Source organism: Cavia porcellus, unplaced genomic scaffold (assembly GCF_034190915.1).
Source record: "Cavia porcellus strain 051 isolate PalLab524CR breed Dunkin Hartley unplaced genomic scaffold, mCavPor4.1 scaffold_31, whole genome shotgun sequence".
Taxonomy (NCBI): Eukaryota; Metazoa; Chordata; class Mammalia; order Rodentia; family Caviidae; genus Cavia; species Cavia porcellus.
Window position 1 is genome coordinate 1215585 of NW_026947514.1, and position 26914 is coordinate 1242498.

Below are 26914 nucleotides of genomic sequence, written 5' to 3' on the forward strand. Positions count from 1 at the left end.
CAGACCACTTGGGGAGGGCAGCACCACACCCTTAGTTCTGGTGCCCTGGAGCCCAGCACTGCACTGTGAACCCATTCATCACACACTGTGGTCCAGCCCCCTCTGAAAAAGCCCCAGGAGGCTCTGGGGGGACTTCTAGACCCAAACCATAATACCTTCCAAGCAGTTAAAACTTGATAGGAGGTCACCTTTTTATTATATACACCTAATTTTAATGGATTGTAACCAAAGTAATGTGCCTTTTAAAAATACTCTCATTTTTCAAAAATGTGTTTCTTTGTAGCCAAGCTGCAATCTATTTGTATACAGACAAACTCAAGAAAAATATACTTTCAACTAATGGGATGTTGAATTCTACTTATATATTAGGTTGGCTTTACTGGCTGTGTTATGTTTAATTCCTGCATCCCACCTGGTGGATTCCGACTCGGCCTTGATGAAAGGTTGGTAGTGAGCTTACCTGGTACCATCATATCAGTAATTCCCCTCGCACTTCTGTGCACACCATCACTATGCTGCTTGGTACATCCGTGTCCCTACCACAGGAGGAGAAGCAATCCAGAGTTGGGGTGCTCGGGCCAGCAATCCCCAGGGAGAGGATAAAGGGCTGCGGGGCAGACAGGACAGGACACTGCCCAGCCCCGCAACCACTGCCTGGTCCCACATGCTTTTCCCACGGTCTCCACACACAGTTTTCAAACAGGCTGTGGTGCCCCATCCCTAACCACTTTTCACCTGAGCCTCTGTCTTCCTTGACAGACTGAAATGCCAAGTCTTTGAGGAAACGCCCTGGGAAAGGGGCCGGAGTACCCCACTCACCAATCAGAGACCAGGTCAAAGCCACACCCAAGGCTCCTGGGGCACTATCTGCCTCGAGGCTGGTGGGAGTGACTGCCCTGCCAGTCCCCTCCATGGTCTCCTGGATGGCTCCTGGCTCAACTGTGAGCTGCTATCTTGGTCCCTAAGCACCTGTCCAATAGCCCAGTGCCTGCTGCGTGCTCACGGTACACAAAGTTGTTTTCCTCTCTTGGTATTTACTTACATTACAATCATTTATTCCCACACTTGCTGATCATTGTGAACTGCTGTCATGCCAACTCAGAAACCCACTTTGTGTTTAGCAGGTCTCTCTCACATCTCAGTACAGTGCTTGGCATCTCCATAGCAACAGGCTCCACGACATGGAGGGAGGCTGGGCTGAGTTTTTGGGGACCAGAGGCCTGCCCTCACCCTCCTGGCCCACTGCTCCATGCCCCACCCCAGAGTTCCTGCCCCCGATGCATGAAGCTTGCTCCTGCACAAGGGCTCTTCAAGCCTCCCCCTGACAGATGCCACGCAGACCAGGGGTCCCCGCCCCAGCTATTGTGGATTCTACTCAAACCCTGTCTGCATATCAATTAGGTGTCAGGTGCTTGAGACTCAGAAATTAAGGAGTGCAGATTGTGCCCTCCACACCCTACAACACATGTGAAAATTACCATCTTAGGAAGTTCAGTACTGGTCAAGGGCATGCTCCAGGAGGAGAACGTGCTGCTGAGTAAATGGATTGCTTTTGTCTGGCAGGATAAGCAGATTCTGATCACACACGAAGGGGTACTTAATCCTGTCCAGTGGCCGAGGACAGCCTGACATTAGAAGTGACCTTTTTCAGGGCTTGATGAGAAAGAGGAGTCACTGAGAACCCAGAAGGCGGGCAGGGTCCAAGGGCAAGCAACACCATGTGCCCAGAGGAAAGAGAAGCCAGCAGGGTGGCCAGGACTGCCAGGAAGTGACGGTGCAGCAGAAGGGGAAGCGGCGGGATGACCGGATGTGCATCTGCAGACAGAAAGTAGATTGGGAAATTTCAGCTACAAGGCACTGTATTTCCAAAATTCTGTCCTCCTGTTTTGACAGTGTTTGTAAATTTAAAATACAGTCAGTTACAGTGCACAGTGTGGGACATAACTGTAATTCCAGCACTCTAGAGGCTGAGTCAGGAGGATTATAAATCTGAGGCCAGCCTAAGCTACATATGGAGACCCTGTCTCAAAAAAAATACAAATAAATAAATAAATAAAATAAAATAAAATTTAAAAAACTGGAGGTTTAGCTCAGTGGCATAAGTGCCTGCCTTGCAAGCAGGCAGTAGTGAGTTCGATCCCCGGTACCGGTAAAGACAAAAAAAATACAATAAAAAGCTAAATATATTAACTGGCACTGTATCGACAATAGTTTTTACTGAACAAGTACCTTCTGTGATGAGTTTCACTAAATCGCTATTAATTTTTGCTCAGTCTCCTAAACAAAATAGCTTCTACCTTTTTTTTCTTCTTCATTTGTTTACATTTTCTAAAAGATTTTTCATCCGATTGATGCTCTTTCAGTAGGAAGTGAGTTCCATCTACCCTTTTACGAATGAAAGCTGCTGCGACAGTGGATTCTTTCCCGGAGCCACTGTCCCCCAGATAAGCCTCACAAGAGGGTCATTTTAGCAGCGACAATCATGAAGGTGGGACTTCTGGGTGGATTTCTCCTGGCTGTCCCTTCTCCCAGCTTCCAACATCACCAGTTGCCTGCAGCACTTCAGTTCTTTCTCTGTGGTACACGCTGTCTGTCACTTCATGTATCAACAAGTTCTCCCAATAACACATACGCTAAATGGGCAAGCGGGGCTCGTACTCCAGTGAGCTGCGATAGCCAACCCCTGCCTGGCCCTCACAACCCAGTCACCCCGGCTGGGTCCTGCCTCCCGACACCGCTGCACTGGAAGCCAACCCCTGCCAAATGCACTGAGAATGCTACCTGCCACAGAGGAACCTCGGCATACAGTTCCACAAAGATGAGGCACAGATGGCCGTAAGGAAGGTGTTCAACATCATTCTCCATTAAGGAAACACAAATGAAATACACAATAAGATTCTGCCTCACACCTGTTAGAATAGCTTCAGTCTAAAAAAAAAAAAAAAAAAAAAAAAAAAAAAAAAAAAACCAAGGAAAGAAGCAAGTATTGGCAAGACGTTAGAAAAGCAGCAATCTCCATACACTGCTGCTGGGAATATAAAGCGACAGAGTCACCGTGGGAAGAGCCCGATTCTCCATCATTAAGCAGAGTTACCATATAACCCATGATTCTACTCCTAGCTACAAGGCAGGTGAAACCCTCTGTCTACACCAAAGGATGTACACAGTTGTTCACAGCATTATTTGTAACCGCCAAGAGGTAAAGGAACAACCCAAATGTACAACAGATCAGTTAGTAAGCCAGTTGTGATATGTACAAGAGCATTGTTCAGCTAAAAAAGGAACGAAGCACTGATAGTTGTTACAACCTGGATGAACTTCAAAAACATTATGCCCAGTGGGGGAAAAGACAGAAACAAAAGGTCCCACGCTGTATGGGTCGTCTGAGGTGATCTCTTCAGAACAGGCAAATCCGCACAAACAGGAGGCAGGTCAGTGGCTATAAGAGGATGGAGGAGAGAGAAATGAGAAGTGGCCACTTAACGGGCAACAGGTGTTCTGCAGGGAAATATTTTAAACTAGAGAAACAGAGTGCTCTACAACACTGTGACTATAACAAATGCCACCACACTGTACCCTGCAAAGTGGCCAGTTATAAATCACACATATTTCACTTTAAGTTAAAAGGGAGTAAAGAAAATGTATCATGTTGACAAAAACTAAACGCAAGCAGGGGTAGTCACATTAGAAGAACAGACTTCGGAACTAGGAAAATTAGAGAGAGAGTGGAGAGACATTATATAATGACAAAGAGAATATGTAACAATCCTGAATATTTATGTATGGCTGATAGAGTGTTAAAAACCACACAAGAAACAAACTGACAGAACCACACGGAGAAACAGACCAGTTCACTAAGTACTAATTGGACACTTGAGCATGCGTTAGTAATGTGACAGATTGGTAGGAGGAAAATCAGAAGGAGCTAAACGGAAGACCACCATCAGTCAGCTGGGTCTACCGACATCTGTGGAGCACTGTCCGCAGCAGCAGACACACCTCCTCCAGTGCACAGAGAGCGGTCACCAAGACCACAGCATTCTGGGACAGGAAGCATGCTTCAGTAAACAGAAGTTACGCTCCAGACCACTCAGGATCGCACTAGAAACTCAGAAAGAAAGCTAGACAATCCCATAACATCCCATAATCTATAACACATAGATTTAAAAACACAGATCAAAGACAAAATTTTAAGAAAATTTTCAAGACAGTTTGAACTAAATAAAAATTAAAATACATGCATCAAAATTTAGGGCCTGCAATAACAGGACTACTTAGAAAACAGAAGTATAGAACTGAATACACGTAGAGAAAAGCAAGTCCCAGCGCTGCCCCTGCTAGGCTCCAGTTTCTCTGCCCAGAATGCTAAGAGGGCAGTGATGTGCCACCATGCTGGGCATGGCCTAACATCAAGAATTTATACTTCCTGTTGGGGATGTAGCTCAGGGTAGAGCACATGTTTACAATGTGTGAGGCCCTAGACTCAATCTCCAGCACCAGCCCCTCAAACAAACAACAGCAGCTTCATTTTAGGAAACTTCGGAAAAGGAGGAATATAAGTCTAAACAGAAGAAAACAATAAAAATTACAACAAAAATTGTGAAATTGAAAAATATAAAATTGAAATTGAAAATCGATTTGAGAACAATCAATTTCATTAAAAGATTCTTTAAAAAGGTCAATCAAATTGATAAAACTAGACAGGTTAACCAAGAAAAAGCAAGAAATACAAGTTATTAAAAACAGAAATGAGGGCCAGGGATTTAGTACAGTGGCACAAGCACCTGCCTGGCAAAAGTGAGATTGTTTGATCCCTGGTTCTAAAAAAATAAAATAGAAACAGAAATGCAAAGGGGGCCATCTCTACTGATACCATGGACATTGAAAGAATATAAAAGATTATTAACAATTCTGTCTGACTTCTAAAATTAAATTCCTCGAAAGACACAATCTGCCTGCACCCCCGGAGGCCCTGCCAGCCTGGAGAAGCAGCAAGGAAGCCATCTCCATCCCCCGCCACTCCTCGTCCACCATAAGCAGCCCGACCCCACACAGGCCGAGATGGCAACTGATGCAGGGAAGCAGCCCGACGTCTGTGCTGCTTGGCTGACTTTGCAGGTCAGGGCCAGCAGGCCGGTAACTACTCAGAGGATAACAATACGCAGTGCAGTGATGGTCGTGGATTTCCTGCTGTCCTGTTACTGTTGTATTTTACTGTTCTGTTTAACTGGAAACCGAGACTCTTGTCTGCATATACTCACGTCCACCAACCAGTGGTGCCATCCTGCCATCCTGCAGTTCTGTCAGCGGTGAGCGTCTCCTTGCCCCAAACCCCAACACTCGGTCCCAGGAGTCACCATCTTGAATGACAGTCCTGGGTTGGCAATGTCCCACTGTGATTTTAATTTTAATTTCCCTGAGAAAGACCAACGTTGAACCTTTATTTGTGTATCTTTCTGGTGAGGTTTCTGTTCCAAGTCTTTTCTCCACTTTCAGAATGGGGTTGGCTGTCCTGAGTTTGATAGATTTTGAGGTACAAATTCTTTTTTCAAAGATGCATACTGAAACTATTTTCTCCAAGTGTATTTTGAGTAGTAAAGTTTATTTTGGTAATGTTTGACATAGTCATTTTTCTTCTGTGGTTGCTCTTTTTGTGTGCTTTATAGGAAACTTTTAGCTAAGTCAAGACTGCAACGATTACCTACCATGGTTTCTTCTGGAAGTCCTACTGTTTTAACTTTTACATTTAGGTTCATGATTCATTTCAAGTTTTAATTTTCCCATGTTTGTGTTGCAGGAAAATGTGAATGGGAACGTGAGCTTGAGGTTTTTCTTATATTTGTTGAAAAGAATATATACTATATACGTGTGGCTTATTCTTGGACCCTCCTCTCTTCTGTTGTTCTATTTGTCTGTTCTTTTGCCAATATCAATTCCTTCGGAAAGTTAAACGTACACTTAAATTTGACCCAACAACTCTATTCCTAGGAATTGAATTGCAAGAATAAAACATATACCCATGTAAAAATTTATGATACATTCTTTTTTTTTTTTTTTTTTTGTCTTTTTCCTTTTTACCGGTACCAGGGATTGAACTCACAACTGTCTGCTTGCAAGGCAGGCATTTACGACACTGAGCTAAATCCCCAGCCCCTATGATACATTCTTGCTCAGAGATACTTTGTTAATGATTAACCAAAGCAAGTCCACTTTATATGCTTTAATTTTGTAACTTGAACAACTATTTCTAAGATGAGAATATGTAATCTATTAACTAGTGATTTCTTACTGTTTATTTTTTAAATTTTGTATTACTTGTACCCTTTTTGGGTTTTTTTTTCCTTTTTCTCCTTAAAGAAATTTTAAAAAAATAATTAATTAAAGCTCAGTGGCATAAGCACCTGCCTGGCAAGCACAAGGTCATGAGTTCCATCTCCAGTACCAAAAAAAGGAAAAAGGAAAAAGAAAAAAATAATCAAAATCCAAAACAACTCAAACAGCTGCCAAGGGGTGGGAGGACCAGCCACACACACAGATATTCATAAAATAGGATGGGACAGAGCGACGCCGAGGGACAGCCCACTGCACACGCCAAGGGTGGCTCGACAGTGCCACCTGAGGGAGCTCAGCCACACACAGGCCATGGTCAGGGAAGCCCGGGTGTGTGATCTGCCCAGCAGAAGCGGTTCTGAGCAGCATAGCCAGATCTGGAGAGAGCTGTGCAGCCTCAGCTGGACAGGACTGTTGCCTGCACTGAGTGCTGGAGGCCAGGGCACTGCCAAGCGGCCCACAGGGCACCGATGGACTGAGCCCACTTTCTGCAGCTCAGAACCCAGTCCCACGGACTGAAGTGAGCTGTGAGCAAAGGGTTTCTCAATACTCACCTTCCAGTGCAGCAGTGCGGCACGGCTGGTGATGGCCTTCATGCCTTCATGACGGTGGATCCAAAGGTGGCCAGAGTGCCCTGGAGGAGGGGACAAGGAGCACACATGCCCACATCTCTGTGTGCTGCTCTCTCCCCTCTTGGCTAAAAATGTGATTTTAATTAACTTTATTAGTACTCTTTGATACTCGTAATGATCACATTCATCAGAGGAACTCTGTACCTGTGCACCGGCAGTGTGGAGTCGTTCTCTCCCATTGCCCTCCCTTCAGCCCTTCTTCCCCTTTCTTCTTTAGGAAGCTTGGCTTCCACTGCCTCTTCCTTTCCCCTTCTACCTCCCCACTCCCTCCAATGTGCACTGCACCCCTACCCATTTCCAGGTCCCTACAACACACACACACACACACACACACACACACACACACACACACACACACAGCAACTTCCCAAGCAGCACTGAAATGTGTGGAGATGCTGTGGCCACCTCCGAGGGGCAGGGGCTGGGCCAGGCGACACTATACATGCTTTCTGAAAGTTTCCTTTGCATCCTGTGCTAGAACCATTAAGAACATGAATGATTCTTTTAAAATAATACACGGTGGGGCCAGGGGTTTAGCCCAGCGGCGTAGGTGCCTGCTTGGCACACACAAGGTTGTGAGTTTGATCCCTGGCACACACACGAAAAAAAAACCACGGTGAGAAATTTGCAAATAAAAACAAACGGCAAGCACTCTGAGGTAGGGAGATCACTGTGAGTTCAAGGCCAGCCTGAACTGCATGGCGAGACCATCTCAGAAAGACCAAAAACAAAAGGTAACAACCCGTTAAAAATCATGGAAGGAAGGAAATGGAATTGAAGCACATTCCTTGGCTTTGCAGAAAAGAACATTTGATATTTGCAAAGTGAGTGCTACCAGGTGCGATGACTCAATACAAATGTGACTGTGCTGGGGGACGAGGGAGGGAGAGTGGTACAAAGGGGCTAAGTTTCATCCATTACTCAGCAGTGAAATAGAATGTCCACTACAGAACCGTGAAAAAGCAGAGCAATCAAACTACTTGGGCGCGGGGGGGGGGGGTCCTGCTTGGGGCAGGGCTCCTTCTTATCAGTAAGCCTCTGCATTATTTCATGTTTTACCCTCTGCCATGGCAACGAAGCAGCCAACAGAAGGCATGCTGAGTGCCAGTCTATCCCCCACCACACGCCAAGGCCCCTGAGCGGAAGGAGGCGGGGCGGGGCAGGGCAGCCCTCTCTGCAGGACCAGGACTCTTCACCTCAGAGCTCGGAAAACATGCACTGCCAACCTGGTGCTGCCAGCTCCTGCTGAAGACCAGGAAACACTGTCCCAGTCCCAGACTGAAGGACTCTGTCAGAACAAGACTGGGCCCAGGTGTGATCCTCAGTCAGGATGGTGAGACAGAGACACAGCTGGTGCTGCCTGGCAGCCACAGCACAGCCCAACCCTCTCCCCACGTGGCACCCGCCTGGCTTCCGCAGCTCCTCGGGCTGTCTCAGAAGCTCCACCTGTCGGGAAGGGGGTGCCTACAACTGCCTGAGGCGCTGCTAAACCTGTTTTCAACAGCCACTCTCCAGACCAAGCCTAGGGACCAGGGCTGACTTTCTAATGGAGTAATATCGCTCATGGATTTTTTAAACAGAGACCTCTTCTAATGATCTTTTTAGAACAAAACACCTTACATCCTGACCTCTGACCAAAACCTGTTGAACACAGAAATGTTGTCTTAGGTTTTTATTGATTTAACACAAATATAACAGTTGTCAGATCATTTCTGATTCCAAAACCTGAACCAAGAACTGTAACTTAACTAAAAACCTCACAAGTGCCAAACAGATTCATCTTACCAAAATTAGATATTGGTCCTCATGGGAAACAACAACAAAAGAATCAGAAAACACCACCTGGCTTCCACACAGCATGCACCCCTGTGGTAAACCTGCAGCCCGCCTGTCCTGCGTGCAACCCGAGGAGGAGCAGGCGGGTCCACACATCCGCTCTCAGAATGGAAGGCAGGGGCTGCTGTTGCCAGGGCTGCTTTCAGAGCAATTCCTCCAGCACACTGCAGGCAGTGGTTTTCTTTCCACCCTCCACTCACAGAGCTCCACGCCCTGCCCCAGGAGAAGGGTGTGCGGCACGGTGCCAGTGTTGAGACTGAGGCTCTGGCGGCCTCCACATCTCCCCCAGGGAGACTCCACTTGAGCGGCCATGTCAGGGGCTGAGCACAACCAGCTTGTGGAGCTGGTAGAGAAAGGTATTCTTCCCTTGGCGTCCCTTCCAGTCAGCCTGCTCCATGACCAGCTTGGGGTGAACCTGGTAGGACAGGCAAAAGACAGGTCAGACTCTGCAGTGGGCTGCATAGGCTCTGAACAAACATAATTATGTGTGCACATGCATGGTACGTAAGACAACAAAAAGTATTCTTCTCATTTTCCATTTTTTTTCTGACACAGGGCTTCACTACCAGTTCAGGCTGACCTTGAACTCACTATAGCCCAGGCCGACCTCCAACTCAAGGCGATCCTCCTGCCACAGCCTTCTGAGTGCTGGGATTACAGATGTGCACCACCATGCCTGGCTCTTCCTCTTTTTTAAAACCACTTATAGATATTGTCTACTCTGATATTCCAGACTATGCAGCTTATTTTCAAATTTGTGTGTAATAATAGGGTGCGCTTGGCTGAAAACCTCCCTGTATTCCTAGGGTGCAGGTATTTATTCAAAACAGGTAAGCCTGCTACACGGCACCCAGCGCCAAATGGAACTGCTTCACACTACCTGCTGCTGTCGCCTCAGCTTCACCCTGAAGGTGTGGAAGCCGTGTGAAGAAGAGCTCTGTGCTCCAGGGATAGACTGTGTGGCCTGGAGTGGGAAGACGGGACCCCGCCAGGAGAGGGACCTTAAATTCAGGGGGACATGAGCTCCAGTGCACACACGGTCTCACCTAACTGCCAAACGCACCAGGAACCACCACCCCAGCTGGGTTCCTGACACTGACACCTGCGGCTCCAGAATCCAAGCTTAAAATTCTTCCTTGTGCTCCTTTGCTGAAACCATGCTCATCTGGGCTTCTAGCCTCACAGACTGGAAATGTCACAGCACCCAGGTGGCATTGCCCTGCTTCCCAACTGTGTCCTCCACACGGCAATGGGGAAGAGCTGACCTTTGGAGGAAGTGGATTAGAGAGGGGCCCGCAGCGGGTCCCTGGGTGGTGAGGGTGGAGGGGGCCCAACGGGATAAGCGCCCTTCTAAGAATGGACACCAGAGAGCCCACTGGCTGCCTTGGTGCATCCGGCCATGAGAGGACACGGCGAGGAGCAGCCCTGCTAGTACCCTGACCCCAGGCATCCTGCCTCCAGAACTTGGGCAACACATGTCCACTGCTCCACAGCCAGCCCTCCATGGAGCTGCCCTTTAGCGGCCGAGCTGGTGGACAGCAACAGAGCCTGCAGCTCACGAAAACCTGATCATGGCAGGCTCTGCCCACCCTAGCCCAGGCTCTGCGCTGGCACCCTCAGCCTAGGGGCCACCCTACCCACACAGCAGCTGCTCCTCACCTGGTTCCACTCGTAGGGTTTTTCATGCCACTTAGGGATCACTTTCTCTCTAGGTTTCATCTGACAGAACAAACTACAATTCAAAAAAGGGAAATCAAGTTGTCTTAATTATACATTAGGGGTTGGGGGTTTAGCTCAGTGGCACAAGTACCTGCCTGACACAGGTTTGAGGTTGTGAGTTTGATCATCAGCACCAAAAAAAAAAAAAAAAAAAAAAAAAAAAAAACACGTTGGTCTATGTACATTGGACTTTTTGGCCAGGGATTTAGCTCAGCAGCATAAGTGCCTGCCTGGCAAGTGTGAGGTTATGAGTTCGATCCCTGGTACCACACACACACACAAAAATTATACATTAGTATAATGTACACTACTATGATCTAAAAAATTTTAATTCTACATATTTTCCTCAGAATTAGAACTGCATTTTTTAAAAAAAAAGTCAAAATTTTATGATATTTTTACTTAAAGCACATTTTAAAAACAGAAGGAAATGGAGCACCATGGACTCTGGAAAGTTGTTACATTATTCACGGTGCCTAGCATTCAGTAAAACTTTGGGAGCATGCAAAGGCACAGGACCGGGCAGTCATGCTCAGGACAGGAGCTGTGAGCGGACGCCACCTGGGCCAGGGCAGAGCCCGCAGACCCTGTCACAGGTCAGCCAGTCCCATTAGAGAATTACAGAGAGGCAAGGCAGCAGTGGGCCTCACTTCAGGGGACCCACCTGCCACACCTCTTGAACAATGGCACATCTCACTGCAGCTTACCTCAGAAGCTTCTGCCGAGCACTGTCCTGTAACTGCACGATTCTTTCTGGCCCCAGATACTTTGATCCGTTTGGCCCATCACACACTAGCTTATTGATAGCAGTCCTGAGAATATTAATCTGTAAATGAACGGTAATGTAAATACTCAGATAGCCCCATCCCACAGGAAATAAAGTCCTAGCTTTCAGAGTCACAGTCTGTGACTATCATTGGTCAAAACAAGGGAAATAGTAATCACTATGACGATTTAGGCAATAACAGCAAAAACAAAAGGAATCAGCAAGAAAAGTCGACCATTCAATGCGCTGTTCATCTGTTTTTAGCTATTTGAGACAAGGTCTCACCATGTGGTCCAGGCTGGACTGGAACCCACAGCAGACCTTCTGTGTACTGGATTACAGGTGCGCACTGCCACACCCGGCCAGCCTGCCTTATGCAGACAGACTTACCCTTGTAGGTAACACTGCTGGATGAGGGCGTGTGTCCTCCCTGGCTCTGTGGCAATGATTCCAAGGGAGCCTGACACGACACCCATGACCACAGTGCCACGGTTCTGCTTTATCATCAACCTCCTGTCAGTTGCTGTATGTTTACCTCAGAGTTACAAAGACAAAAAAGGAAGGTTCCTGTAGCTCCAGTCAGTCACACCTTGGAAACTGACCCCAGGACACTGCTGTTAACTAGCCCCCGCTGACTGGGCCGGACCCATTTTCCATCTGTATCCCACTTCCGTCCCGGGACACACATCCAGACACCACGTGGACCGTGCCTGTCCTGGAGACCAGGAAAGGCACCTGAGAAGCCTGTCCTGGTCTCCAGGGCTTTGGCGGTTCTGGCTCCTGCACAGTGTTCTGTAGACTGTTTCCCAGTCCTGGTTTCCCTGGTGTTTTTCCTGTGCCAGAGGTGCCCTCTCGTCACATTCTGTAGGTGTGCCTGCTGCCACCATCACATCACTGAGGATGAGGCCACATGACCATGTGGCATGCAGTGGAAGCCGAGGCTACCAGCCTCCTCTGCTGTGAGTGCCCCCACAGACCATGGTCACCAAGCCTCACCAAGCCCTTGGGATTGAGGTGCCTCCCCGTCCCCCTCCTGGAATCCGTAGAGGAGAGCTGTCTCTGCCCCGCTCAGTCACGCCGTCACGCCTTCCTATCCATGTGGACCCCCCGGGCTACACTCCTGTGCAGAGAACCCTGCATCAAATCTTTTTGTGTCACGTCGTCACCCCCAGCTGGCGTGCTCCTCACTGTGCTCCCTCGTGACTCGCCACGCTGACAGCCCTCTGCTTTGTGCACTGCCATCCACGTCATTTAGCCTCTGTCTCAGTAGTGATGAAGCACTCCTCGTGTACTGTGGGCAGGCAGCCTGATCAGACACCGGACTCCATCTGTCCTAGCCTGCTCCGGGTCTTCTCTTTTCACATCTTAGCAGACCTCTGCAGAGCACCTTGTCAGTTGTCCTTGACAGACTGTTTTCAGGGTTGTCTCTACAAACCGATGTCAAGTTCAAATAGATGTCTCCTGTACTTACTTCTGGAACTATTAGTTTCACGTTTTACAATGAAGTCTGTGCTCTAAGAGGATTTTTAGGTTTTCTGTTCCTTTGTTTAGTGGTGTTGGGAACTGAACCCAGGCCTTTGCGCTGAGCAACATCTGTGCCTCTTATATTTTCTGAGACAAGTCCTTGCTCAGTTGTCCAGGCTGGGCTCTAACTTGCAATCCTCCTGCCTCTAGCTCCTGGTGTGTGTAGGTTACAGGTGTGCCCCACCCTTCCTGGCCCCTGAGAAATATCTGTAAGCCCTTAGATGCTTTCATATGAAAGCAGAGTCAACATCTCAGTGTTAAAGTAAGAAATAAGAATCCAGAGAACACAAACGGCCTGCCTTGGGCGGGGACTGCGCTCCCCTTAACTCCTTTCCTCACCCCTGCTCCTGTGCCAACCTCGCCATGGATTCCTGAGAAGGAAAGGAGGCTGAATTCTCCAAAGTAGCATTTCTCTAATTATTTAGGGAAAATGATCATTTGTTTCTTCCTACTTTACAAAATGCAAAAAAGTAAATTATAAGAAAAGGGAAACATAAAAACAAAAACACACAAAATACAAGCACATATTTTTCATTATGAGATTCAAGCCAGGTATGTTAGTACCTGCAATTCCAGCTACATAGGAGGCTGAGACAGGAAGACTGAAAGCTCAAGACCAGCCTGAGCAACTTAGACCTTCTCTCCAGAAAACAGGCGAAAGAAAACTCTAGACTGAAAAGACACAACTGGTTTGTCCACTTGACTCACAAGTATCTGAAAGCTTAGCCTGGGACTGGTGGCACTGTCACATCCCACTGGCATGGTGGTGGACTGTCTTAATTACTTCTCTCTTGCTGCTGAGACAAAATATCCAGCATCCAAAAGTAAAAGGGGAAAGGTTTAGATGCTCACAGTTTGTAGAGATTTCAGTCCACCATCACCTGGTTCTAGGGCTGGGTGGCTTGGCAGAGGGTCATTGCAGAGGAAAACCAGTTTGTGGCAAGCAGCAGGCAGCAAAAGCAAGCAAGCAAGGGGCAAGACAGACTTCCTTCTGTCCATATCCGGGCTACTGGGACTAGGGCAGTGCCAAACCAGCCAGCAGACTGATTCAGTGACCACCCAGCCTTGACCCTAGCATCACATCATGAACCAGTCACACACTCTAGATCCACCACCTCTGCTAAGCCCCACCTATGACCACATGAGGCTTTGGGGGCAGGGAGGGGGGACATCTTGACCCAGCGGTTGTTATACACTAACAAAATGAGCTTCGTTATGTTTGTGTTATGTTTGCCATTGCCCAAGTTATATGACCAAATTACCTGTTAATTCCCTTGGCAAACGCAACTATTTTCTATAACCTGTAGTGCAGTCATACTGTTCTGTATGCGCCATCTTCCTGGGTGACCTGATTGATATGTTAACCATTGCTCCCCTCTGCAAAGGGAAACAAAGGTCTTCCTCATTCCTCAGCTGGCCAAGGATTTCCTCATTTCCTGATCCATGCACATAAGCCATTCACTTTGTAATTGCTTCTTCTACAAAAGTCTGTAAAAGTTTTAAGCCAGACACACAGCTTCTTGAACTCCAACTGCACTGTGTCCCTGGAAACAGGTTAAATAAAAGCAGTCCTTTTTCTTAAAAAATGTATCTTGCCCCATTTTTGGACACCATTTTGGGAGGCTCATTTTTGGAGTACAACAGCCATATGACAGACCTACCATGAGCAGCTGCTCTGGGGCCCCATGCACAGCCAGCTCCAGGCTCAACAAAGCCCGCTGTGGGAGAACCTGGGTCAGAACCTGGTTTCCTCACTTCTGTGAACCAGCGGGGAGGGCACCAGAGAGCAACCAGCGACTCCTGCTGCCCCAGTGTTCCCTTTGACTGCTCAGAAAAGCTTCCTGTGCCAGCAGGCAGTACACGGGAGAGGCAGAACACCAGCATCACGCAGCAGCCTCTCCCAGAGCACAGGAGCCCCTCCTGCAGCCACCTCAGCTCTGCAGACAACACCCCAGAGGGGCGCAGACACAGAGTGAGGGCAGGAAGTCACTGTGCCAGTGTTATGAGGGGCTCCTCACCTCAGTGACATCCTCCACGCCAAACCGCACGTCGAACGCCAGCTCCATGTCGTGCTCCGGGAGGACAGGAGCCGCTGTCCCTGGGTTCCAGCCCAGACCACAGAGGACGCCTGTGTAGCATCTTCCTTCCTGATCGAGCCTGGATTCAACATTTTCAGAGGAGTTAGCCACTAAACAATGGACAAACCACCATTCTAACATTAAAGAACCAATCAATAAGCCATCCTACTTCCATTTCCATTTCTTCTGGATTTTACACTAAAAATGTAGATCAAATATATATTATAAACAGCAGAAAGTTAAGTATTTACATTAACATTAAATTTCTAATTCTTACTGCTGCAGGGAAAATGAGGAAAGATTATTTTATCACAGGTAGTGTCTGTGTTTCTTCCGAGGGTTGAGTTCTTATGAGAGAGGTCTCTTGAGGAAGTCATCCAATGTCTGCGCCTGTGACCAAGCCCAGCACGCAGAAAAAGCCTGAAGGCTGCCTGCCCACCCTCCCCTCCACACTCCACACTTCTACTTGCAAAGTCCCAGGCTCCCCGCCCCACCACAGTGTCACCTGCCACTGCCCTCTCTCAGGTCTCACCATCTGTCAATCCGCTTCACCTCTGCTGCTACCAGTCTGTCAAACCACAGCCACTTCTCACCAGCCACATCTCTAACACCAATTCATCTCCCCGCCTCCACTGCTTCTGCCAATCTTTTTCTACATAACTAACAGTGGAGTTTTTCAAACAAATCCAGCAGTATAGCATCCCTGTGTAAAGGCCTGCAACAGCTTCCAGCTGCATTCTGAACACCATCCAGGCTGAGAGCCACGGTAAAGGCTTCCTCCCTGCTGTCCTCTCTGCAGCCAGAAGCACAGGCTGCCACCTCTCCTGCAGGGGCCCCTCCAAATGCCACCTCCCGTCTGCCCTCACAGCCCCAGTACCCCATGCTGCTCAGTCCTCGCTCTCCAGGAATGAGGGGTTTTCCTTTGTTTTGGGGGTTATGTTTTTGAGGCAGGTCTCACTGTGTTGGTTAGGCTGATCCTGACCTCTTGAATCCAAATGATCCTTCTGCTTCGGCCTTTCCAGTACAGTGACAACGGGTATGTGCCACCACACCCAGCTGACAGGCACCAGTTCAGAGGTCAAGGTCCCAACCCACAACAGGTCTGACAAGTCCTTACATGAATAGATATTAGCCCGGAAAGTCTTTGAAAATGTTCTGCTGATTTGCTTTGCTATTTCATTGGGAACAGTCAGTCTTTTCTTCCGCCTTATTGTGGTATGACTGATAAGAACACCCATGCCATGCACTGCTTACCACAGCTGAGCCTGTGACACACCCACCACCACACAGTCACCATTTGGTGTGCGTGTAGAACCCACAGGACCCATCCTCTTGGAACTCAGTTGAGCAGCAGGCAGACGCTGGGTGTGCCTCAGCTTCTACAACTCATCCTCTCACAACTGCAAGTTTATAGGCCGGTGACGTTTGTTTTTGAGATAGAGCCTCCCTGTGTTGCCCAAGTTGGCCTGAACTATGCTCGAGGGATCCTCTTGCCTCACCTCTCAAGTAGCTGGGATGATACGCACAGGCCACAACCCTCAGATTAATTAAGTTATGTTTTAAAAAACCTAGCCAGTATGGTGGTGCACATCTGTATTCCCAGCACTCTAGAGGCTGAAGCAGGAGAATCACCCTGAGTTCAAGGCCAGCTTCAGTTACATAGAGAAACCCTATCTCAAAAATATATATAGGCAAAACGATTTTCTTCTTCACCACACGTGTGTGTACATACATATGTACATACATAGGTCTACATATATTCCCCGTTTCTCTCCCTTTTTTCACTTTAATAAAATTGAAAAGGTAATCTTACTTTAAACTCAAAAGATAAGATCTAAAGTTCAGATTTATAAATCAGGTATTGAGTATTCACATTACAAAACATACAAGAATCTCTAAGTAACAGTTCCTCTACACTATTAAAATAAGTTATTGTCCTTTCTGTTCTTGTTAAACTCTCCAGAGCACAGTGATGAGCAATGAGAGGCCGCTCTGTCAACCCCGCAGCACCACCAGCACCTTCGCCTCGCTAGCGGCTGCCCTCACCCTCGAGGTGCACTGCAGTTCCACGGGCTCCCTAGGGAGAGTGGTGTGACAGGACCCGCACAAAGGTGGTGGTGCTCTCCACCTGCCTGAAGTCTGGAGTGAGTGAAAGTCACCCACACAGTGCCATGGTTTGGGTCCTAAGTGTCCCCAGAGCCACTCCCGCTCCAAACATCTCGGCTCCCAGCTGATGGTGCCACTGGCAGGTGTACTGGAGGTGCTTCGTGGAAAGAAGGCAGGCCCCTGGGCGCGCGCCCTGAAAGCAGATCGGGGCACCTCACCCCAGCCCACCCTCGCTCCTGGCACCATGCAGTGAGCGGCCTTGCTTGGCCAGGCCCTCCCGCCTGACATTCTGCCTCACCACAGGCTGGAAGTGAAGAAGCCAAGGGAACGTGAACCGAAGCCTGAGACTGTAAGCCAGAACAACCCTTCCTCCTCCTAACCTGATTCATCTCACATATGCTGTACCAGCTGACTAATACACAGTGAGCCTAATTCTCTTCTAGGAATCCTAAATACTTACATGAATTTAAGAAACGGTCACAAAATCAGAGAAACACACTTAGTTCATCTCTGATGCATACTTCTGACTGAAGCTGAAACTGCAAAATCATGATAACAACAACAAAGGCACATGCCAAGCAAAGCTCAGCAAGACATAATCCAGGTGAAATGACTCCTCTCAAAGGGGCCGCATGCACAAGCAGACTGCTGTGTTCGGGGGACCTCCTAAGACTGCATGGTTGGCTTCTATTTGTTTTTCAGACAAGATCTTGCTACATAGCCCAGGATGGCCTCAAACTTGGAGCAAACCTCCTGCCTTAGTGCCCAAGTGTTGAGATCACAGGTGTGTCCCCACATCCAGCTACCCAACATTTTGTGGTTGTGCTCCAGCCACAGTAACCGGAACATCTGTCTAAACAGTGGAAATCCCGGTAACCCACTCATTAAATTTTATTAGCTGTCAGGAAAGAATATTCTATCCTTGCTGTTTTGGTGCCTTCCTAGAAGCAGTGCCACTTCAGGCTGAGCACTGCCAGCAGGTCACATGGCCCTGCTGTGGGGACAGCCTGGTGCCAACAGTGCCCATGCCAGCCCCACAGCCAAGGGAGGGGTGGATGGTGCTCTCATCAGGTGCTGATGAGAACATTCCCTGGGCTGGAAGTGCCCAGCTGACCTCAGGCAGGAGCCTCTGGCAGGCACAGTGCCAGCATCACGCGGGCTCCAGCTGCTCAGGGAAACACCATAGGGAAGCAGGGCAGCAAGCACAGTTAAGTGACTGGAACAGAGGCAGCTAAAGCCCAGCACCCACACTCACAGGCAGAGCCATCCAGGTCTGGTCCCAGCTCTCAAGGGCACTCACCCAGGGGACGTGAGGCTGGAAGCCCTGAGGAAGTGAGGGAAACACAGTCACCAAGCCAGTAGCAAGAGAGCAGAGTCACCCTGTGGGACTGCTGGCTCACCAGTGGGGACAGTGCACACCTCACCTCCCTTCCTCCACAGAAACAGAGGCAAGAACTTAATTTTTCATTTATTGGTGAAATTATGATGCAAAGGATGTGTTGGAGGTGGCAAAAAGTCCTGAAGTCGGAATCAACTGTGACAGGACAGAGGCAGCCTGGTGGAGCAGCAGAGCTGGCCAGAGCTGCAGGCTTTGTTTCCAGAGGCCCCTGCGAGCCTCTGCTGTGGTGGCCAAATGCCGCTGGGGCAGGAGATGAGTTCCCCTGCAGAAGGGTCACCAATGGAAAAATAGGAGGGTGCGCGTGGCATGGCACAGTCTTTAGGAGCTCTGGGTGCATGAGGAATCCCCTCTGGGGAACGCCCCTGAGGCACAGGGAGGGACAGGTTCCACACACCAGGGAAGGCTAACCCCCTGCTTGCCCAGGTGGAGCAGCAGCTATGGTGCAAGGAAAGGAAAATGCCCATCTCAAACCACATCTCTCCCCCATCTTCCAAAAGTCTCTCTAAAATGACTGCTAGAGACTCAACAAATGGGCAGAATTCAGACAAAAATTTACCAGGCCCCTCTTCCATTCCTGATGGCCACCTAAGGGTTCAAAGACGGCTACAAAAGATCTATGATACACGACAGTTCCATTTGGCACTTCTCAGCTTTCACCATGGTGTAAACCAGCATGTATCCAGCAGAGCTATTCCCTGGATTTGGACCTTTCCCACAAGCTGCGGCATGACACTCTGTGCATGCAGCCACAAAGCCCCAGCTCCCATCACCCCTGTGATCGTGAGGAGAAACGACCAGCCCGTGTGGCTGCCTCCTCACACTGTGCTCTGCACCAAAGCCTCTGGAGGAAACCCCTGCAACACCCTGGCACAGGAAGTGCTCCCATCAGTCCCGCAGGCACTCCACCGCTGGCCTCGGTGCCTGTGATAAGAGGGGCCACCAGATAGCTTGGGCCCATTCACAGCCCACTCATAGCCTTCACAGCCTGTCATCGTATTTGTATACCTAGTCAAGCTCTCCAGTTTCTTTCTGAAAGAAGTCTAAGCACAAGCACAGATGTTCCTTCACGCCAGGGGCTCACATCCTCATGCCCTTCTGAAGCTGCAAGTCTTCTAATCTAAAGTTTACGGCACATGGCTGGCCACCGGACACCACAGCTGGGCCACACAGCACAGGGCTGCCTCAGTGTTTCTGCTGAGGGTGGGGCTGCTTGCACAGCACTCTGAGAGGATCAGAACACATATGGCAAGCCCAGAGAAATAGCAAGCTTCAAAATAAGAAGCATGATTTCCCTTGCACAAGTGTCACTTGTTAAGACATTCAGGCATTCAATCATCATGAACCAGGGGCCAAGGGACACAAATAACAAGAAAGCGAATCACAGTGAAGCACAGAAAGTCCCAACCAGGCTAAGCCAAATCCTTACCTAAGGAGGAAGGTGAGGGTCCCTTTCCCCACCCAGTTCCCACCGATCCAAGCCTGCATATGGGCAAGGCGGAAGCCCGAGCCTACCTTAACTCCATCACTGGTGCGAACAGCATGCTGAGGAGCGCGGGCAGGCCCGGGATGGGAGGCATCAGGGAGGTCTCCCTCAGCAGCATGGCTGACCCTGTGCACAGTGCACGAGTCAGCTCAGGCTGCCCCACACGCTGCTCAGACATCACTCCTTCCTAGCTGGTCCCTTCTCCAGATGAGCCTGTCCCTGCCATTCCCCCTGCTCCAGGAAAGCACTCTCTATTCTTGGATCCCACAAACCCTACACACAGACACACAAGGACACCTAGGCATTAATCTCATTGAGAACTCATTCGGTTATTCTTTGCCTTCTCCTCGTTGGACTGAGTTTTTCCAAGATCAAGAACTAAGACTTGTTTTCCTTTGCAGCCAAGTGTGGAGGAATGGGTGAATGATCAAGAGGTTAATTAATTCCCACATCTTTGTATAAAAGGAAAATGAACAATGAACCACGTGTGTGGATGTTTCTAGGGCCTTCACACTGAGCTATATATCCAACATTATTAATTTTTTTTTTGAGACAGACTCTTGCTAAATTGCCCACGCTGGGTTCTAACTAATAAGCCTCCCAAAATGCTAGCATTACAGGTGTTGCTCCCCAAGCCCACCTTCTATTGCTTTAACTTGCATCAGCTGATGCACTTAGAAAGTAGCCTAAAAGTATGGCATATGCACACAAAGAAGAGGAAGACATAGGTAAACTGAGGCTCCTGGCTTACCAGTTGCATTCACCGACAGTGAGGCTGCAACCAGCATCCTCTGGTGCACGTCTGCAGGGGTGTCACTGATGATGACCGAGTTGATGCTTTCCTTGTCAATCCAGACACACCTAGAAGAGTGGCCCCACGCAGGCCACAGAGACCCCAGAAAGTCACGCATGCAGATGCTGTGAGCCCCATGCTGGAGCATACTCACCTGAACCCCGCCCTCTGGCCACTGTCCCCATGGGGTTCCTGAGCTCCACAGAATGTTAGGTATCCCACATATAGACACCCAAACCTGCTCCTCTGCCCAACTCTGCCCTGCACTGCATCAGCAGAGGGGATGAGGTTTCTCAGCAGAGGCCAGGCACAGCTCCACAGGCAGCCTTCACTCCTCCAGTCCCTCATCGAGCTGCAGCCTGTGGCTTCCACCCTCAAAGGCCCCTGCTGCATCGTGAGCCACCTCAGAGCTGCCCGCCCTTCCACTCTGAAGCCAGTGTGTTCTCCAGCCACACAGGCAGCCCTGCAGAGAGCTCGCCAGCGCATGCTGGCTCAGAGGTCTGGGGAATCCGAGCTCTGCATTTCCAGCAACTCCTCCAGGCTGCAGCTGCCTCTCAAGGACTCAAAGGAGCCAGGGTTTAGCCGGTGATCATTTTTAAATGCACTCAACAAGGCTTCCCACTGTGCTCACATGAGTCTTAAAAAACATGGCTTGGAAAGTTTGCCTTCATCTGCTACAAGGTTTACAGCCTTCTTCTGCCCCAACCCAACTCTCTTCTCAAATCAAACTTATTCAACAACCTCACCAGTCCAAACTTTCAAATCCAGGCCTCTGCACTTACCCAGAAACCAGGGTTCTCCCTTTCCTAATACCTCCCTGCCGCTCCTCTGAAAAACCTCCATGGTCTTCCCAGTGTGGCAGGGCCGTGTCCCAGGCACTTCCACGATGTCCTGTGATCGCCACTGCGATCCTGGCACCACCCTCAGCTACTATCAGCCCTTTTCTTTTCTGCCCATAATCCTAGTGACGAAGACAGCCATGCTTGTTCACTACTGATTCCCCATATCACTCAGACCTGCTGAGTGACAGCTGTAATCAGAAGAGAGGATAAGGAGGCTTTGGAGAAAGACACCAAAGAAACACTAACAGAAAATGGCTTTCAGGGAAGACAGAAAAATCCTCAGATTTGGGGCTAAAAAGAAAATTAGGATGAGATTTTTAAAAAACATTCCAATAGTTTATATATGACGACAGATTAGTTTCTGATGAAGTATGTAAGTAGAGGAGCAGAGAAAAAAAATTCATGGGAAGTTACTCATACCTGAATTTGGATATTCTGGTCAAACTATGACACTTCAGTTCATAAGGGTTAAAAGGCCCATGGAGTATGGTCTGCACACACAAAACACAGTGTGACCAACAAGCAAGGTATCGGCAGCATGAATCCCACAGTCAGCTCCTGCCTTCAAACACTGCATTTCAATCATAGCATCTTCAAAATGTAGTGAGAATAAAGTGCCTGAAAGAAGGCATTGTTACACACTGTAACTGATTCCCCCATATGTACACAGAAAACACTACCCAATGTCTTTGTCAAAGTACCAATTGTTTAACTGCAGCAGACCCAGCCACACAGCCAAGGGCTGAGGTCACAAAAGTGTGTCCCTGAACAGGAAGGGACCGGCCAGCCCGTTCTCCTCTCCAGTGTGTGCTGCTGAGGAACTGGAAACAAGCAGCAGGAAACAAGACTTGGCTTGGCAACTCAGCTGCTGTGCTTCCTTCCAGGGGTAAACCAGTATTCTCCGTCACTTCAGAAGGGAAGATTTAGACAAAACAAGGACCGGTCAGGACAGAGCTTTCCTCTAAGCCCCACTGGGCACCAGACTCCAGATCCACCTGGGGTGGATCACAACACTGAAAACCAGGATGGTAAAACCATCACAACTACGAACCCAGCTCCCAGCCTGTAACATACAATGGCACTAAGCATTTCATTTATATTTTAAACAGCTCCAACAGCACACATCACCTTGCAGTTCGGGGCACCCAGCCTATTGGAGGAGAAACTCTCCAGCAAGATCTGAATCAGACGCTTCTCATCCTCCTTCACGGGAGAAGGCACAGATCCAGCCACCACGTTTTCTACTGATTTGGAAAAGAGGCCCTTGAGAACTTCATGGCTTTGCTGAATGAAACCAGAAATTTCTTTTGTTAAAAGAAAAAAATTACATTAAATTAAATGACATTATCCCAACATAGTCAAAATAGTTCCTAGGCATAATCTTATTCTGACCTTTATATCAAGTTATAGGGAGACAATTTTATAAAGTTCATTTTAAAAATAAAGCAAAAGAAATAAAAAAGTATTAATTTCAGCCCTCAGAGAATTTTAGGAAGAAGCTTTGCTTGAAGAATTTTCTTATATACATTTGGTTAACCGAGGAATACTACCATAATCCCTGCTTTTCACATATTAAGTGGAGAATTTAACCAGCTTTTCAGCTAGTATTTTACTAGACTGTCCTTTTCCAATTCCAGCATTCTTCATCTCCAGCACAAATTACAGGAGTACAAAGACAGACCTTTAGTATCAGGCCCAGAAGTAGCCTCTCTGACACATTCTGACCAAGAGCAATGTTTATTGCTGATTTTAAAAGAAACAGTTTAACACTTTTGAAATGCTTGAAATAAATGTATTTGGTTTTCATTTTTGCTGTGGTTTCCTTTCAATCCTGGGGGTTGAATCCAGGGTCTTGCACTGAAGTATATCTCCAGCCCTTTTATTTTACTTTAAGACATGGTCTCAAATTCATGATCCTTCTGCCTAGCCTCCCAAGTAGTTTGGATTACAAGTGCATGCCACCATGTCTGGCTTAAAATAAATATTCATCATTTCAATCAGAGATAATGTTTAGATCCATTAAATATGAAACACATTTTCAAATCTGATTTCCATTTCAAGGAGAAAACAAACAAATTGAATAGGAAATCAACAAAAACAATACCTCCCCACAATACCACAATTTAGTCTCGGGGAACCTTGAAGACAGATCTGGGCACGGCACATCACATAACACAGGGCGACTCCACCCATGCAGCTGGCCTCTGAAGAAGCAAGGCACCTCGGCCCCACACACACAGCCACCCACAGGTGCTCCTCAGGACACAGGCGCTTACTTTGGACTCGTAGGACTCCTCTGCCAGCTCGGCGTGGCCCTCGCTGATGAGAATGTCTCTGATGTTGATGGTGCCCAGTGTTCCCAAGCAGCAGTACACGTCCACGTGCAGGACGCTATGCACGACCGAGAAGACCTTCACCAAGAGAGCGCATCTGCGCACCAGCGAGACAAACCGCTTGCCGGCCTTGCGGCTCCAGTGCTTACCACACACCAGAGACCTGGCCGAGGGCCGCATTTTGCAAATCTTGAACTCCAGTGCCTACAGGACAGAGAGACACACTGAAACAGTTTCATAAATAAGCAAAGCATTCTGCATAAATGTGACCTTCTTCATGCATCTTTGTTCAAGTCCTCACAAAACTCCTGACAACAATTTGGGGAAGGGAGGCTTCCCAGCTAAGGAAACCTGCCTGGCTACCAACACCCGCAAGGCTGTGTAACCTGACAGCAAGGGCGCTGCAGCCCACCTTGGCTCCAGCCAACGCAACTCGAAGGCTTAGAAATAGTATCAGAAAACGCATTCAAACAACTGTTCTTATGCTAAGGTTGAAATCCTCCATACTTCAAAATCTGTAATAGCCAAAGTACCTAGGGAAACACACAGATAAATATAGATAGATACATAGATTTTCTTTTTGGTATCAAGGATTGAACTCACTACCCCGGGCTTTCCAGGCAAGTGCTTGTGCCACTGAGTTAAATCCCTGGCCCGCAATATATATTTTTGAGAGCAGAGACCAAATCCAGCTAGTGCGGCACGGTCCCTTTCCCAGTCTGAGCTCAGCTGTCCCATGGTTCAGGTGAGAGGGGAGTCCCAGGCCTCCAGCCAGATCCCTTCTAGTAGTCAACACATACTCCCCAGGATCTCCTCCACCTTACCTGGAATGGAAGCTCAAGAAACTGACAGGGAATCTCCATTAAGAGATCGAGGTCTACGTGAGACCTATTACCATAGTCAACAAAGAACACCTAGAACATAAAGAAAAGAAATGCTCGGAATCAGGGTGAAAACAATGTCCCACTTGAGCAACGGCAACACAGTGGTCTTCTCTAATTCCACAGCCACAGAATTTGGGTGACCTGCTGCTTTACCTTGCAGTCCTCCTATAGTGGCAAGGATACCTCATTTCCATCTGTATTCTCAAACAGTTTTATACAAATCGCTGAGAGTCTGTCTTTCTTTTTGAGTGATTTTCTATCAAAAAACATACCTCAGCAGAATTTCCCGAAACATAAAGGATTTGAGCTCTGAAGTAGCTTTTCTTATCAAACTCCATGAAAGGTGCCAGACAGACCATGTCGGGGTGTGGGTGGACTGGCAGCGGCACCAGCTCCAGCCTGTTGATTTCAGCAGTCAGCTTCTGCAGAAGCTCTACATTCCTTTCATCAGTCCTGTAACCCCAGAAGTGTCCCACCTCTACCACCTGAAAAGAAGAGGGGCAGAGGGACAGGCAGGGATGAAGCCTAGGAGTGGGTCACACAGCACTTCGCAAGACTGTTTAGTCCAGATGATGGGCCAGTAGCACATGGCCTCAGCTGTCCCCAAGGCCAGTGAGGGCCAGGAGGATCAGTGCACAGCCCATACTGGCAGGTGGGGCCTGGCATGCAAGAGTGGAAGTCTCGTCAAGCAGCTTCTGCCCTATGCTACCACAGACCTCAAGGGCCCAGGCTGTCAGGAATCCACATTTATAAATAAAGCTTCCCAGTGGGTATAGCTACAGGTTTACCACAAAGCATACAAGTATTTTAACTGAAAAAAAAAATATTTTTTTTTGTCTTTTTTGTTTTTATCGGTACCAGGGATCGAACTCATGACTGCCTGCTTATAAGGCAGGCACTTATGCTGCTGAGCTAAATCCCCAGCCCCTTAACTGAAAATTTAAAAGTAAAATCAAACCCAAATAACAATGGAGACAATGTTAGTCTTGATATAAACTGAATCATACAGGCACATATTATTATGCGAATTAATATTTTTAAAACCTATCATGCTAAATATGTCTACTTCAGTACTTTTTTGCCGGCTTGGACCACCAGTGGTCCATGTGACACTGTCAGTGCCACTCAGTCAGGGGGATAGTCACACATGTAGGGCTGGTGGTCCAAGCCAGAGAGGTCATAAGATGCTCAGTCCTGTAGCCCCAGCTCGGAGCCTCCTAGCAGTGAGACACACAAATGGATCATGGCCCTTCAGGTGCATGTTAAACGTACTCAACATTATACAAATTAACTTTGATTACAGAATAAATATTTGTTTCATTTTATATTTTGGATACATTCCAATTTAATAAGAGCAATAATTCAAGTTTACTCATGTTTGCTAACAACTTTCACAACAACTTTCATACTACTTTTTTTTTTTCTTTTTTTGGTACTGGGAATCAAACTAATGACTGCATTTGCCAGGCAGCTGTTTATGCCACTGTGATAAATCCCCAGCCTGGCTTTTTTCATAGACATACGCAATGTTTCTAAAACTCAATCACATCATTCTTACCTCTGTAACATCGATGGTCAAGAGGAGATCTGTAACTGTCTGGGACCTGTCCATGGTGTTGAATGAGACTTGCATAGGATCCACTGTCTGCTTCTGGAAGTCTACATTCACTCTACATAACACATGTTTAAAAGAAAAAAAGGCAATAAAAATCAAAGAGTTACTAAAAAATACCCTTACCTGTATAACATTATCACTGACCTAGACTGTATTTCCATAAGCAAAAGGCACTTTAATAAAATATCCATGTCTGTGCTATGGTGTTGATTCTGGGTGTCCCTCCTGAAGGCCCACAGCCTGCTGGGAGGTGGGAGAGCTTTGGATCAAGAATTTCCCCGAGGCCACACATACCCATGGCAGGGCTTTCCTGCTGGGCCATGGGTGGCTGCTGCCCTGCTGTCCAGTGGACTCCAGCCCCTGTGGCAGAACTAGAAGAGCCTGATTCACTTCCCAGCTCCTGAGGAACCTTGGCTCCCTGTGTCCTGGCCACCAGGATGGGATTCACTTTCCTCTCCCACCCCTCCATCATGCGATCTAGGACTCCCAAAAACAAGCCTTTCCTCCTTTAAACTGTGGGGGTCAGGTATTTTGACCCAGTTACAAGAAAGTGACTAAGACAGCCAAGATGGGA

At 48.0% G+C, this 26914-nt stretch overlaps 1 protein-coding gene across 2 annotated transcripts in view; it reads right to left on the reverse strand.

Moving 5' to 3' along the window:
* Positions 1-8928: 8928 nt before the first annotated feature.
* Positions 8929-26914, reverse strand: part of Tdrd9 (tudor domain containing 9) — an 85463-nt gene continuing 67477 nt past the window's right edge. The window contains exons 25-36 of one of the 2 annotated variants that reach the window (XM_023562078.2): positions 26284-26395; positions 24998-25210; positions 24666-24755; positions 23785-24045; positions 22637-22792; positions 21929-21999; positions 20625-20734; positions 19903-19999; positions 14826-14964; positions 11225-11343; positions 10458-10530; positions 8929-9213 (exon numbers count right to left, since the gene is read on the reverse strand). In XM_023562078.2, coding sequence (XP_023417846.2) covers positions 9112-9213; positions 10458-10530; positions 11225-11343; positions 14826-14964; positions 19903-19999; positions 20625-20734; positions 21929-21999; positions 22637-22792; positions 23785-24045; positions 24666-24755; positions 24998-25210; positions 26284-26395 — 1543 coding nt within the window. In that variant the 3' untranslated portion in view covers positions 8929-9111. Of the gene's footprint in view, positions 9214-10457; positions 10531-11224; positions 11344-14825; positions 14965-18246; positions 18316-19902; positions 20000-20624; positions 20735-21928; positions 22000-22636; positions 22793-23784; positions 24046-24665; positions 24756-24997; positions 25211-26283; positions 26396-26914 lie in introns of those variants that run through there. The other variant, XR_010044985.1, reaches the window with a different exon arrangement.